This window comes from Lagenorhynchus albirostris, chromosome 1 (assembly GCF_949774975.1).
Source record: "Lagenorhynchus albirostris chromosome 1, mLagAlb1.1, whole genome shotgun sequence".
NCBI classification, from domain to species: domain Eukaryota; kingdom Metazoa; phylum Chordata; class Mammalia; order Artiodactyla; family Delphinidae; genus Lagenorhynchus; species Lagenorhynchus albirostris.
In genome coordinates, this window is record NC_083095.1 from 10,114,646 (window position 1) to 10,129,312 (window position 14,667).

The 14,667-nt window shown below is 50.4% G+C and overlaps 1 protein-coding gene across 1 annotated transcript; it reads right to left on the reverse strand.

Annotated features, from left to right (window-relative positions):
* Nucleotides 1-7,714: 7,714 nt before the first annotated feature.
* Nucleotides 7,715-14,311, reverse strand: LOC132523886 (serpin A3-8-like). Its single transcript, XM_060155727.1, is given in 6 exon segments — nt 7,715-7,942; nt 8,436-8,444; nt 9,015-9,156; nt 11,714-11,852; nt 11,855-11,986; nt 13,660-14,311. Coding segments are annotated over 6 exon segments (1,302 nt in total).
* Nucleotides 14,312-14,667: the final 356 nt, after the last annotated feature.

The following is a 14,667-nucleotide window of genomic DNA, read 5'->3' on the forward strand; positions in this document are numbered from 1 at the left end:
ATGTACCACTGCAACAGAAAGAATAAAATACCTAGGCATAAACCTTCCTAAGGAGACAAAAGACCTGTATGCAGAAAACTATAAGACACTGATGAAAGAAATTAAAGATGATACAAACAGATAGAGAGATATACCATGTTATTGGATTGGAAGAGCAAACATTGTGAAAATGACTATACTACCCAAAGCAATCTACAGATTCAATGCAATCCCTATCAAACTACCAATGGCATTCTTCACAGAACTAGAATACGAAATTTCACAATTTGTATGGAAACACAAAAGACCCTGAATAACCAAACAATGTTGAGAAAGAAAAACGTAGCTGGAGGTATCAGGCTCCCTGACTTCAGACTATACTACAAAGCTACAGTAATCAAGACAGTATGGTACTGGCACAAAAACAGAAATATAGATCAATGGAACAGGATAGAAAACCCAGAGAGAAATCCACGCATTTATTTCTTTGATAAAGGCGGCAAGAATGTACAATGGAGAAAAGACAGCCTCTCCAGTAAGTGGGGCTGGGAATACAGGACAGTCACATGTAAAAGAATGAAATTAGAACACTCCCTAAAACCATCCACAAAAGTAAACTCAAAATGGATTAAAGACCTAAATGTAAGGCCAGACAGTATCAAACTCTTAGAGGAAAACATAGGCAGAACACTCTATGACATAAATCACAGCAAGATCTTTTTTGACCCACCTCCTGGAGAAATGGAAATAAAAACAAAAATAAACTAATGGGACCTAAGGAAACTTAAAAGCTTTTACACAGCAAAGGAAACAATGAACAAAATGAAAAGACAACCCTCAGAATGGGAGAAAATATTTGCAAATGAAGCAACTGACAAAGGATTAATCTCCAAAATATACAAGCAGCTCGTGCAGCCCAATACCAACAAAACAAACAACCCAATCCAGAAATGGCAGAAGACCTAAATAGACATTTCTCCAAAGAAGATATACGGATTGCCAACAAACACGTGAAAGGATGCTCAACATCACTAATCATTAGAAAATGCAAATCAAAACTACAATGTGGTATCACCTTACACCGGTCAGAATGGCCATCATCAGAGAATCTACAAACATTAAATGCTGGAGAGGATGTGGATGAAAGGGAATCCACTTGCACTGTTGGTGGGAATGTAAATTGATACAGCCACTATGGAGAACAGTATCGAGGTTCCTTAAAAAACTAAAAAAAAAAACTACCATACGACCCAGCAACCCCACTACTGGGCATATGCCCTGAGAAAACCATAATTGAAAAAGTCATGTACCACGATGTTCATTGCAGCTCTATTTACAGTAGCCAGGACATGGAAGCAACCTAAGTGTCCATCGACAGATGAATGGATAAAGAAGTTGTGGCACATATATACAATGGAATATTACTCAGCCATAAAAGGAAGCAGAATTGAGTTATTTGTAGTGAGGTGGATGGACCTAGAGTCTGTCATACAGAGTGAAGTAAGTCAGGAAGAGAAAAATACCATATGCTAACACATATATATGGAATCTAAAAAAAAAAAATTGCTTCTGAAGAACCTAGGGGCAGGACAGGGATAAAGACGCAGACATAGAGAATGGACTTGAGGACATGAGGAGGGGGAAGGGTAAGCTGGGACGAAGTGAGAGAGTGACATGGACATATGTTCGCTACCAAATGTAAAATAGATAGCTAGTGGGAAGAAGATGCATAGCAGAGGGATATCAGCTTGGTGCTTTGTGTCCACCTAGAGGGGTGGGATAGGGAGGGTGGGAGGGAGACGCAAGAGGGAGGAGATATGGGGATATATGTATATGTATGTGTATAGCTGATTCACTTTGTTATACAGCAGAAACTAACACACCATTGTAAAACAATTATACTCCAATAAAGATGTTAAAAAAAATTTTTCCTACTGAACTTCAGATCCACAGAGCCCATGATGTATTGGACTTCTCTTCATATACAACCTACAGTCATCTTAAACTTCACATGTCCAAATCAAAGCTTATCATCTTCCTGCAAAAAATGTTATTCATTTTGTAATCCTTAACTCACAGGACAATGTGGGAATTCCAGTTTCCCAAGCCTCCAGCCCAGCAAACTGGGGGTCATCTTTGATTTCTTCCTGTCCTCTTCACAACCAAGCACTAATTCCTGTCGATTATATATGTTAACATTTCTCCAATTTGTCTCCTTTTCTCTACCCATCTTCCCAATTCCTTGGCTCAGACTAGAAAAGCTGGTCTTTCTGTTTCTCCTCTTCTTATCCAACCCACACCCTACCCCCCATCCATCTTCCCCTCCTCAGCCAGGGTGATCTTTCCAAAGGGTAATCTCATCAATACATTACCTGTTTGTAATATTTCACCATTACCCACCTCTTTGAATAATCTAACATCATGGTGGGCGATGCCAATAAGACGACCAAATAAACATCCCCTGATTGTACCCCCAGCCTGCAACAACAATAATTTGGCGTCCATCAGGCTGTGGGATCCAGCACTATACACAAGGGACCTGGGAGGAATCTTGCCCTCCTGTGTGTCAGGTAATATTCATTCAGACCTCAGTCCCAGCTGTGGACCCTGAAGTGACCTGTCAACTGGCTTCAGTCCCTCTTGACTGTGGTCTGGGATCCCCTGGAGAACACTGACTTAGAATATTACCGACAGACAAGAGAGCCTTGTGAATGTCCGTGAGGCTGGTGGAGAAGTTCCGGTTCACCCTGGAACAGAAACAAATTCTAAGTTTGGATGTACCCGAGAGAGTAAGAGGAACAGTTTGACTTATCTGTCACCGCTCTCCCAAGACAGCACAGCTTGATGCCCAGAGAGCCCTTCTCAGCCCGTGGTTTCTCCCACTGGGGAAAGTAAGAGCATGTGCGTGATTGCCTACCTTCCCCACCCCTGTGGAATGCTGCCAAAGAAGCCCATTTCTCTCTTGTGGCATCCAGAGTACTGATTCCTGAGCTGCACCACCTGGGAGCAGTGAGGGGTTGGAGTAACATCAACCAGGGCTTGGAACATATCACAGGGTTGTGTAGCCTACAAACTGTGTCACAGACTCCATCAGGATGGCCACAAGCCACTGGTAAGCCTTACCCACGAATCACCTCAGCTTGTCTACAAGGTACCCGCAGTGCTCTGCATGCCCCACTCCTACCCCGCGGCCAGCTTCCTGTGCACACTCCCAGTGGCAGCAAGAGTGAGCTTTTTGGAAGAGTTTGAGAAGGATTGGTGTTAATTCTTCTTTAAGTGTTTGGTAGAATTTGTTACTGAAACCATCTGGTCCTGGGCTTTGCTCTGTTGGGAGATTTTTGATCATTGCTTCAATTTCCTTAATTATATTGATCAATTCAGATTTTCTACTTCTTCATCATTCAGTCTTGGTAGATTGTATGTTTCTAGGAATGTATCCATTTCTTCTAGGTTATCCAAAATGTTGGCATATACTTGTTTATACTAGTCTCTTATAATCCTTTGTATTTCTGTAGTATCAGTTGTAAAGTCTGTCTTTCATTTCTGATTTTATTTATTTAAGTCTGCTCTCTTTTCTCCCTTAGACTAGCTAAAGTTTTGTCAATTTTCTTCATCTTTTCAAAGAAGCAGCTCTTAGTTTCATTGATCTTTTCTGTTGTTTTTCTGGTCTCTGTTTCATTTTTTTCTGCTCTTTGTTTTCTCCTTTCTGTTAACTTTGGCTTAGTGTGTTCTTTTTCTAGTTCCTTAGGTGTAAAGTTAGGTTGTTTATTTTGGATATTAACTCCTTATCATCTATCTGATAAGGAGTTAATATCCAAAATATATAATGAATCCACAAAACTTAATAACAATAAAGTAAATAATCTGATTTTTAAAAGGGCAGACCTGAATAGACATTTTTCTACAGAAGACGTACAAAAGGGCAACAGGTACATGAAGAGAGGTTCAACATCACTAATTATCAGGAAAATACAAATCAAAACCACAATGAAGTGTCATTCACACCTGTTAGAATGGCTATAATGAAAAAGAAAACAGATTAACAAGTGTTGTCCAGGCTGTGGAGAAATGGGAACACTTGTATACTGTTAGTGGGATATAAACCAGAAGAGCCACCATAGAAAACATTGCAGAGATTCCTCAAAAAATTAAAAATAGATTTTCCACAATGATCCAGAACTTCTACTTCTGGATATATATCCAGAGGAAATGACATCACTACCTCAAAAAGATATCTGCGTTCCCATGTTGATTTCAGTATTATTCACAATAACCAAGTTATGGAAACAACCTAAGTATCTGTTTAAGTGTGAATGGATAAAGGAAATGGTACATACGTGGATGGATAGATGCTTGGATGGGTGGATGGATGGATGGATGGATGGATGGGTATAGATATAGATATAGATATATATGAGCATTATTCAGTCATAAGAAAGAAGGAAATCTTGACATTTGCTACATCATGGGTGGAACTTGACAGCATTACGCCAGGTAAAATAAGTCAGACAGAAAGAGACAAATACTGTAGGATATCACTTATATACGAAATAAAAGAAACAAACTCATAGAAGCAGAGAGTAGAATGTTGGTTGCAAAAAGCTGAGGAGTGGTGAAATGAGGAGATGTTAGTCAAAGGGTAGAAACTTCCAGTTGGAAGTTGAGTAAATTTTGGGATCTAGTGTACAGCACGGTAACCACAGTTAACAATATTGTATTTATGCTTGAAAGTTGCTGAGAGAGTAGCTCTTAAATATACTTACCACACACAAAAATGATAATTATGTAGGGAGATGGAAGTATTAAGTGACCTTATTCATAAGATATAAGTGTATGAAGTCACTGCTTTGTACACAATAAACTTACACAATGTTACAGGTCCATTACATCTCAATAAAGCTGGAAAAGAAAGAAAATTATTGACATGCTTTACAAGATATGGTCTTGTCTCTGTTGGTCCCCTGAGTTCAGGAGGTACCCGAATTTCCCCCAGACGCTGTGATCCAGACCATAGGATCTTCTTCTGCTCCAGGAACACAGCACACTCTCTCTTCTTTCCTGACAGCAAGTCTCCTCCTCGTGTCTGTCTTCTCTGTACAGGACAGCATTTGAAGACAGTGCTTCCAGGAGGCCAGACTCAACTTCCCCAGCCTGGGCTCGATCCCTGAACTCACCAGCTATCTGTGTGTGCCCATCAGAGTGGCTGCCGCATCCACATTCACCGTCTCCTTCCCATCAGGCTGTGGGCTCTATGGAGGCAAATTCCAGCTTGACCTTCTCTACCCAGAATGTCCAGCGCCAGCCCAGTGCCTGCAGGTGGAGGACTTTAGATGTTGGCTGAATGACAGAGGCCGAAGACATGTCTTTTCTTGTGTTGGTGCCTTTTCAGCCCTGGATTCCTTTCTGGTTAGTGATGGAGGGAATGGATGACACAGGAACCAGGGAGTCATTGCAGGTGGTCAGTATCGGGAGGCCCGTCAAGGCCAACCGTAGGCGACCAGCAGGTAGGTGACCTTTTGGTCCCATGGGAAGGAGAAGAGGGACGCTAAGCCCGAGGCTCAAAGATCTGGAGCCCAGGTGTCCCCTCAGAGGAGGGCTCAGCCTTTCTCCAGTAACATCCAGACCCAGATGAGGATGAGCCCTGGGCTGAGGCACCAGCTCCTTGCACACCTGGACCCAGGGCAGGAGGGATGCAGCCCCGAGCCTCCTCCAGGGCGCTGCTAGGCAGGCCCAGCAAAGGGGCGAACAGCCACGAGCACCTGGGCTCAAGCAGGTGAGGAGTAATTCACACAAAAAGACGCTCTCAGAATGTACTGCCTCTGGAACCATCGGACTCGGGAGAAACATCTCAGTGACTTCCTGTCTTCTTACACATGTTCATGCATGTACACACACACACACAGAGTCTATCATTGATTCCACGGAACCACGCACCTGGGGTCCGAACCCAAATGTGTCCCCTTCCTGCTTCTCCTGCGGGGGGTCCTTCCTCAGGGGATGCCCTGTCATCACCCAGGAGCCAAACCCAGATGCCCCCTTTTACTGCCATCTCCCTACATCCACTCACAGAAACATGGGTTTTCTTCACAGCCTTCCACTCATCCCTGCTCTCCCTCTCCATCCTGGGCTTTGGCCCCATTTCCTGCAGCATCCCCTTTAATGTCCAGCCTGCATCCCTGTCCTGGCCCTGAATTGCTTCTCTACACAGCAGCTGGAGTCATTTTTCTACTATGCCAATCTGCTCAGAGAGACCCTCTGTTCAAATTCCTTTAAAGCTGCCCAGGGGTCTATGGAACCTTTCCAGCATCCTTACTGGGCTGCCAGGCCCCCAGTGGTCCAGCGGCTCCATCATGGCCCCATCACCTCTGCAGGCCCTCCGCTTCCTGCTCCAGGTCTGCCCAGCTTCCTTCGGGTTCTTGAAAATGTCTTTCTCCTGCCAAGGACATTCTCCTCTCTGTTTACCCTACCGCATTTTATTCTTCCTCTGATGGCAGCACAAAAAGCACCTCGTCCAGGAATGGCTCGCCGACTTCCCAGGCGGAGTTTGATCCTCTTCTGTCAGCCTCCAGAGCCTTGTTTCATCATCCGTGTTTCGCCTCAGTTCCTAAGTCCCATGAGGGTCACTGCTGTGAAAATCTTTGAGGGCAGATTCATTCTGTGGTTTAGAGTGTTTCTCTGATCCGGGAGGTTGGGATAACATCCTGCCGGCAATAATTAGTAGCTGTGTGGCCTTGGGGGAAATGACTGAGCCTCTCTGTTCCTCAGTTTCCTCAGCGGTAAAACGGGATGAGTAACAGCCAGTATCTCATGTGATCATTTCAAGGACTAAACGGGTTATTCCAGGTAGAGGTCTGAGCAGGCTGCCTGGCAGAGAGATCTCAACCGTTCAGTTGTGGGTGACGTCAACATTTACGCCGGGAGCTGACCTTCCTGGAGATGACACAGCCCCTGATCACATCAGGGACATGAAGAACCAAGTGGGTTGCTTTTCTTGCAGGTGTGTGTTTATGGACCTTTTGCTCCCATACCCCCGTTCTGGCTGCTGAGGGGATCCTCTGTCAGGCGAGTATGTGGAACTCGTCAGGTGGTGGAGTAGCTCGTCTGGGAACCTGGAAGTAGTTGGTCTCCCAGGTTGAGGTGCTGGGGGACAGCAGGGGAGACCCTGGGGGGAGGCCCAGCTCAGCTGCAGGAGTGAGGGGTCCAGGGGCCGTGCCAGAAGAGGTGAGGCTCGGAGCCCCTGCACTGTCAGCACGAGGGCACAGCCTGGGCCCTGGGGATGGAAGAGTGAACCTGGACTGGGACCAGAGCCCCCGGAAGTGGGCATCGGGCAGCAGGGGCCCCTCCCAGCCCCGGGCCTGAGGTCCAGTGGGCTTGGTCACAGGCACAAAGCCTGCTCCTGGGCTGGCTGGTGAGGCTGAGACAGGGGCCCAGAGTCTGGGGCGGACTGAGCAAGTGTGGGAGGTCGGGGGGCTTGGCCTCGGGGCCCAGGCTGCCCATGGCATGGGATCACGTAGGTAAGGGTGGAGACACACGGGAAAGAGTCCAGTCCAAGGAAGGTGGCTATTGCTTTCGTAGGGCTCGGAGCCTCTTACTGACCAAGGCACAGACTCCCTGTGCATGTGGAGCCCCCAGCAGAGTCACTGTCACCTTCACCAGGGTGAGCAGGTGGGACCAGGCAGGGGCTCCTCGGTGCACAGGGGCCAGGCTGCTCCCAGGGACCAGGGCTACTCGCTACTTAGCGAGGGGACCTGCCACTCAGAGGGGAGGCCCAGGCTTGACTGGGGTTGGTGACTTTGCCCAAAAAGATGATGCTCTGAGTATCTTTGTGAATTACGGAACTCAGAAAGGGCCTGCCAAAACTAGCAATGAATGCTTGTAAGGTTGAAGTCATCATCTTGATTCCAGTGGCAACAGCTCCTTCCATGCCTTGTTCGCCCACATCAAGCATGGCCTGGTGGACCCCCTGTGGAGACCCCAGAGCATTACCCACTGGACACAGGGGAGTAGGATGTGAGCAGCTGCCTGACCCCCACTAAGGGGACTGGCATTCATTCACCTGATGCTGTCTGTCACCGTGCTGTCAACCTGTTCAATTTGTTTGTCCTCGCAACAAACCCTCAGCTGGTTTGCAGTCATGATGCACAGATGTGCAAAGTGAAGCTGCGTGTGCTGGGCCCAGGGTCAGAGAGGCAAAGAGCAGGGGCTCTCTGATTTGGATCCCTCTCTGTCTGAGTCCAGAGACTGTGGTGCCCCCAAAGCACCCCCTGGTATGGGGGAGGGGCAAGGCAATACATTTTTCTTACAGGCAACTGTCCACAGTCCCTCCATGTCGAAGCAGCAGATGGGTGGGCACTGCTTTTGCTCATCTCCTGCCCCAGTGGAAATGTCCCTGAGCCCTCGGCTACTTTGCGTAGGAAATGGCTTCCCATCCCTGGACCCCGCAGGCCCCTTGGCACATGGGCCTCCTTTACCCGCTCCTTTGGCAGGTGGGGTGCAGGGGAGACCGCAGGGCTGCCCAGCCTCCCCCATTCACTCTGACTTCTCTGCTTCTAGGATTGCGGTACCAGGGCCTCTGGTATTCTTGTCTTGTGCTCTTAGTGTATTTCCATCACGATGGCCCTGCAGCCATTGTTAGTACCTATAACCTCTTACCTGCTCTGCTAGACTCTGCACGCTGGCTAAGAACTATCACCCTCATTTACAGAAGAAAAAACTGAGGGGTACGAGATTTTAAGTATTTGACTCTATAGGCAGCGAAGAGTAGAGCTTGGCATGGGGTCCACTGCTGATTTCAGATCTTTCCCAATGATAGACTTCTGGGTCACATTAAATTTCAGGGAAAGTGGGGACAGCTCCGCACCATGATTGTAACCCAGCTCTCCTGGGCTTAGGGAGTCCCAGGGGGGAGGAGTGAGTTACAGGAAATTCAATGAATTTGAAAATTCAAAATTAGCCAAACATCTACCTGTCTGTCACCATTCAAGCTCCTATAAGAAGGATGAATTCTCCAAAGTTTTAAAGACTCACCTCGGAACCCCCAGCTTGTTGACCTCTGTGATTCCTGACGGGTCAGACTCGTGGTTGAAGACTTTCTTAATACCCAGCTGGGAAAGTATGTTTCTCAGCTTATAGTCGCTGGAGATGGAAAACTTTGGCAAGTTGAGTTCATCTATCCGTCTAGGAAATGAGGAAAATAAACTGGAACTTCTGCTTGACTCAGAGCCCGCCTTCTCCCACCTCACAGCTTGGTCTTCTGTGGTTTCTGCTCCAGCTACTCCCTTCTCCCTGGAATGAGGACTCCTTTCCTCAGTTTCTAGACCCCTCGGGGTAACTCTCCTTAATTCGTTAATTATCCATCATGTCGGCAGGTATCTAACGTGCTAGGCAGTGCACAAGGGCTGGGGCTGGCGCGGTGCCCACATCTGGCCCTGCTTCTCCCTGTAAGCCCATAGGGCACGGGAAACACCCTCCTCCAACAGGGATTCCACAGCTTCTGGGAGACTGTGCTGGGGCGGCTGCTCCGTGGGCACCAGGAAGGCTTCCTGCAGGAGGTGGCATGGAGCCTGAGTCCCGGAGGAGTGAACGGAGCTGACTGGGTGAAGAGGAGTCCAGGAGGCAGGAGGATGCACTTGCAGGAAAGAGGGGAGAAAGAAGGGCTGCCCCACAGCACAGAGGCAGCCTGAGTGCGGGCAGTGGGGAGCGGAGGGGCCGGGAAGGGGCTTGGGCGGGACGTGGAGGGCTGGGGGCTGCATTCAAGGGCCTTGGGGACCTGAATCAACCAATCCAACATCTCTATCTTGTCTTCCCAGTGAACTCCTTGAGGGCAGGGATGCATCTGCTTCTGAGCAGAGGTGGCAGCAGGTTCTTGGAGCAACAGATGCCTCCTCTCTTTGTCTCTATTTCCCTTAAGACTCTTGTCATGGTGTCAGCTCTTACAGATGCCAAATACGAGGAGGCTGTGGCTCCCATTAAACGTTGAGTCCCTTGGGAGCAGGGAGGTACCTATTCCTCCTCATAGGCCATCTTTCCTCCCTCCCTCCCTCCCTCCCCCCCTCCTTTATCCATTCATTCAACAGATTCTTAGTGAGCGCCCTCCAAGGGCCAGGAATGTGTAGATGCTGGTTCCCCCAGTGCTTGTAAATCAAAGATGTCTGATGAATATTCTATCCATTTACAACTATTCACTGAGACCCCGCCTTGTGGTAGCTCTTGGTACTGGAGGAAGGAAAGGGTTGGGAAGGGAGTACATGCAGGGGGAGGGTGGGTCCCGTGTCCTGGAGTCTCCTGGGATCTTCAGTGAGGAGGGGCTGAGAGTCAGGCAGCCCCAAGGCGCCCGGTCCCCTGGACAGGGGTTGGGGAAGGGACTGCAGCCTCAATGTCATGTCTAGGCAGCTCTCTCATTCTTTGCGGTTTATAACATACTTTCCACACCCGTGACCCCTAGGATCTGCATAGCTGCCCACAACCTTCCCTATCTCCCCTGCAGCAGACACTGCGCCCAGAAGTGCCTCTTCCTCTGCTGTCCCCCTTGTTATTGGTCTCCTGAATTCCACATCCTGGCCTGTGTGTCTGCACTCAGTTTATCCAGAGCCCGACCCCTTCCGCCCTTCCCGGTTCCTGCTGGTGTATCCCCAGCGGCTCCCCTGGGTGAGTGCACTGGGCGCCTGGCTGGCCTCCCTGCCTCCATGCTGGTCCTCGGCTGTCTGTTCTCCACTGGACGACCTGGGTGATCCGTTTAAAACATGACTCAGATCGTTCACTCTTTGGCCCAAAACCTTGTGATGAGTCTCTATTTCCCTCAGAGGGGGCCGCGTCGAGGGGTCTGCAAGGCTCCAAGTGACCTGAATCCCCCCTGGGGTCCTGACCTCTCCCAACTTTCCCTCTCACTCCCTCTGCTCTGCTGCTCTGGCCTCACTAACCCTCAACCACACCAGGCTCCCTCCTGTCTTACAGGTTTTGCACCGGCTGTTCCCTCAGCCAGGAACGCTTTTCCCCACCATATGCACATGGCTCAATCCCTCACCTCAAACATCACCTAAGGGCCACCCTGCTTACAATCACAAGCTACTTGCGGGTCCCATTTTTTCAAGATTTTACTGTGCTTTACTATCCCCACCTCCCCATTTCTCCCCTCTCAAAGTAGCAAATAATTTACTACATTTATTTCCTGTCTGTCTCCTCCAACTGCAAAGTAAGTGCCCGTAGGGCAGGGAATTTACTGCTTTATTCGCTGACCTACCCTCAGAGTCTAAATTAGTCCCTCCGACGTAGCTTGATCTTCATTCATTCATTCAATCAGTGCTGAAGGGTTGAATGAATAAATGAGTGAAGTAATGTTTAGCCCGTGCAAAGCTGATGCTCACGTCTGTCTCACCTGAGCCCCCAACTGATCTCAGTCCCATCCGCCCTCCTCCACCTGCAAGAGGTGGAGCCACGGAGAGAACAGCATGAGTGTCGGGGGTTGTGTGAGGATCCTCACGACTCAGCGCATGTCAGTGTCAGAGGAACCCTCAGCCCCGCCCCCTCTGATGTCATCATCATAGAGAAGGAACAGCTCAGGCCCAGAGCCACGCAGGCAGCCAAGATCAAGGTCAGCCCTGGACGGGCCCTCCCACCTCTGCCCCCGCCCCTGGACATTACTGAGGCCCGGGGGCTGCGGGTCCGGAGTCCTGGAAGAGTGGGAAGGGCCGAGAAGGCAGGTGGGCCCACAGCTCCGGGTCCTGGGGACAGTCACCTGGGCTGCAGGGAGTCTCTCTACCTCCTCAGCGTCTCTGGGAGCAGCTTGGCCTCCAGGTCGTGCATTTTGCCCTCGTCAGGGAGGATGAAGGGCGCGCTGTCGTCGCTGGTGTACCTGAGCTCCAGCGTGGTGCAGGCAGCTCTTCGTCCCGGAAGTAAGGCGTTTCCAGGCCCCCAGTGGTCATCATGGGCACCTCCACTGTCCTGTTCTCACTCACGTGGAACTCTGACTTATAAGTATGGCTGGGATCAAAGGGCTTCTTCCACTGGGCTAGAGGTGGAGGGACAGGTGAGGGGTCTGTGGTGCAAGGGCTGCAGGCGTCTCACTCCTCTGCCCTGGTCCCTGAGCAGGGGAGACCCTCCCCACACCAGCAGCCCCCCACGTGCCTCTAGGGATGGCCCTGCTAGGTTTGCACATATACCTGGGCAGGTGGGTAGGCCCTTGGGGACGGGGGTGAGCCCAGAGGTCTGGATTGGGAAGGGGGACGTGAAACAAACCTGGTTAATTGTGCTATGTGAGAAACCAACAGGATCACGACAGGACAAGGGAGAGATGGGGTGAGGCTGGGACTGCGGAGAAATGGGAGCTCCTGGTCCTTAAAGGGAACAGTGTTAGTGACCAGTGGCTAGTCACTGGCTTTGCAGGGAGGACACATGTCCTCGCAGCCTTGTGAGCCAGGCTGAAGCAGGAGCCGCATGGGTACCAGGAGGGCAGGGCGGGGTCAGCAGAGGAGAGGGCTGGCGTCTTCCCGCAGGAGGATGGAGCATTCAGTGATGGGGGCTTCTTGGGGAGATTAGGACCCTGGGGCTTCATGGAGTGTGTATCCACTCCCGCTTCCTGCTTTGTGTCCAGCCCTGCCTGTGTCCCCAGAGTTAGAGGCAGGAGCAGAGGGAACGCCGGGCTGGCTGGGGTGCCCCTGGTGGGGAGATCTGGGAGGAGAAAGTCCTAGACCAGGGCAGGGTTGTAGGAGAGGAAAGCACAGGAGACTGAAAGAATAAACATAGCAGGACAGGCCTGGATTAGTTTTCCAGAGAAATGGGATTCTACGCCTTCATTTACAGAGGAAAACACAGACCCAGGTGGACTGGCCACGGCTGCAGCCAGGAGCTCCCAGCACAGGGCTAACTTGTCTCCTCAGAGCTAGTGTCTCCTAGGCACGTGACCACCGCCTGCCTCAATGATCATTCCTTCTGTCTTTATCTATGCCGTGTCCCTATTTGCACTGCTGGCTCTATGTTTGAAATCTATCTGCCTTCTCTCTGATCCTTATGAGTTTTCAGGCTGAGGTTTGCAATCTTGAGTTTCTATCAATGGGACTGGGCACTGGGCCAGCTAGAATCTGGGAAAGAGTCTTGGCTGGATGCTGTCCTCTGAGTCTTCCCTCAGATGATGGCCTTGCCAGTTCCACCCTCATGGTCATGAAAGAGCACAACTGAAGTTCCTTGTGCTGGCCAGGCTGCTCAGAGAAGCCTGCCACCAGCCTCACCTCAACCACCAGAGACTAAGTCCCCTTAGACGGAGCCCGTCAGACACAGCCCACAGTGTACACAGCTGAGGCCTTCCTGAGCGTGTCCAAAAGCATCTCATTAGGGAGGAACCTGGAGTTCCCGGCCCCCCCCCCGGAGAGAGCTGAGACGAAAACTCCTTCCTTCTGGCAGCTGGGCAAGTTTAAATCAGAATAAAAAGTCTCCCTGTGGCTCAGACAAAGGGTTAGTGGCTCCCATGCACTTAAGTCCCGCACAGTCAGCTGTGGTTTAGAAAACCCCGAAATAGACAAAGCCTATGATCGAGGCAGAGCCTTGGAGCCCAAGCCCCCCTCAGCCAGGAGCAGCCTGCTCTGTAATGTTTTACCGAACGACACAGTTGGCAGAGGCTGGACAGAAATTGCCCTGAAGACACAAAACCAGAAGTGTGTTTCCTTCTGAATTAAACAGGGCACCCACCTTTAAAGTAGACGTAATTCACCAGGACCATCACTGTGCTCTGGGAAACATTTTTGAACAGCTCCACAATTTTCCCCTGCGTTTTATTCTTCACGTAGTCATTGATGAGCTTCTTGGCAGTGTCGGAATCCCGGAAGTCGGTGGAGAAGGCCTCGGAGGCACACAGCGCCCAGGCATCTTCCCTGAACTTGTCCAGAAGCTTCAGCTGCTCCTGGACGAACATGGCGTTGCCCACGCTCAGCTGCAACTGGTCGCTGGGTCGGCCGAGCGTCTGCAGGAGGTGCTGGAAGCCCTGGTGGATTTCTGTCTCAGGGCTCTCTGTGAGGTTGAACTTGAAGCCTTCCAGGGGCTCCGTCAGGGTGGGTCCGCGGGCCCCCAGGCACAGGAAGGCCAAGGCCATGGAGACGCTCAGGGGGGAGAAGATGACATTCTCATTGGAGGTCTTCAAAGCCAACTGCTTGTAGAGGCTGAAGGTGAAGTCGGTGTTGCTGGAGACGAAAGTGTGGTCGTCCATAGGTGCCCCTTTGTGTTGGTCCTCTGGGGTCACATCCTCCGGGTCAAGCCCACCCCCTGGGAGGCAGTGGACACTGGAGCAGAGCCCAGCCACCAGGAGCCCCAGAGCCAGGAGGGGAGACATTCCCTCTGCCCTCATCTCTGAAAAGCAAAGCTCCTTTAAGTCTCGGTGTGTCAGATGATGGCCCAACCACCACCCAGTGTCCCCACGTGGTCTCTGTTCTCTCTGCCTCTGCTGCTTTGTGGCCTCCCAGTTCTAGGCACCCTCCTGGGCTCCCAACATACATGAGGAGGCTTTGGGCTCCCTCTCACCCCTTGAAGCAAGTCTTGTAATTGTTACCAATTTCCACAATGGAGAAACTGGGCCCAGAGATGGAAAGGGGCTTTTCCAAGGTCACCCAGCAAGGAAGTAGAGGAGCGAGGCTGAGAAGCCTGGGTTGCCTGGCTCCAGGGGGGAGCTGGTGATGGGTGTGAGGTGCTGTCCAGTGAGAACCC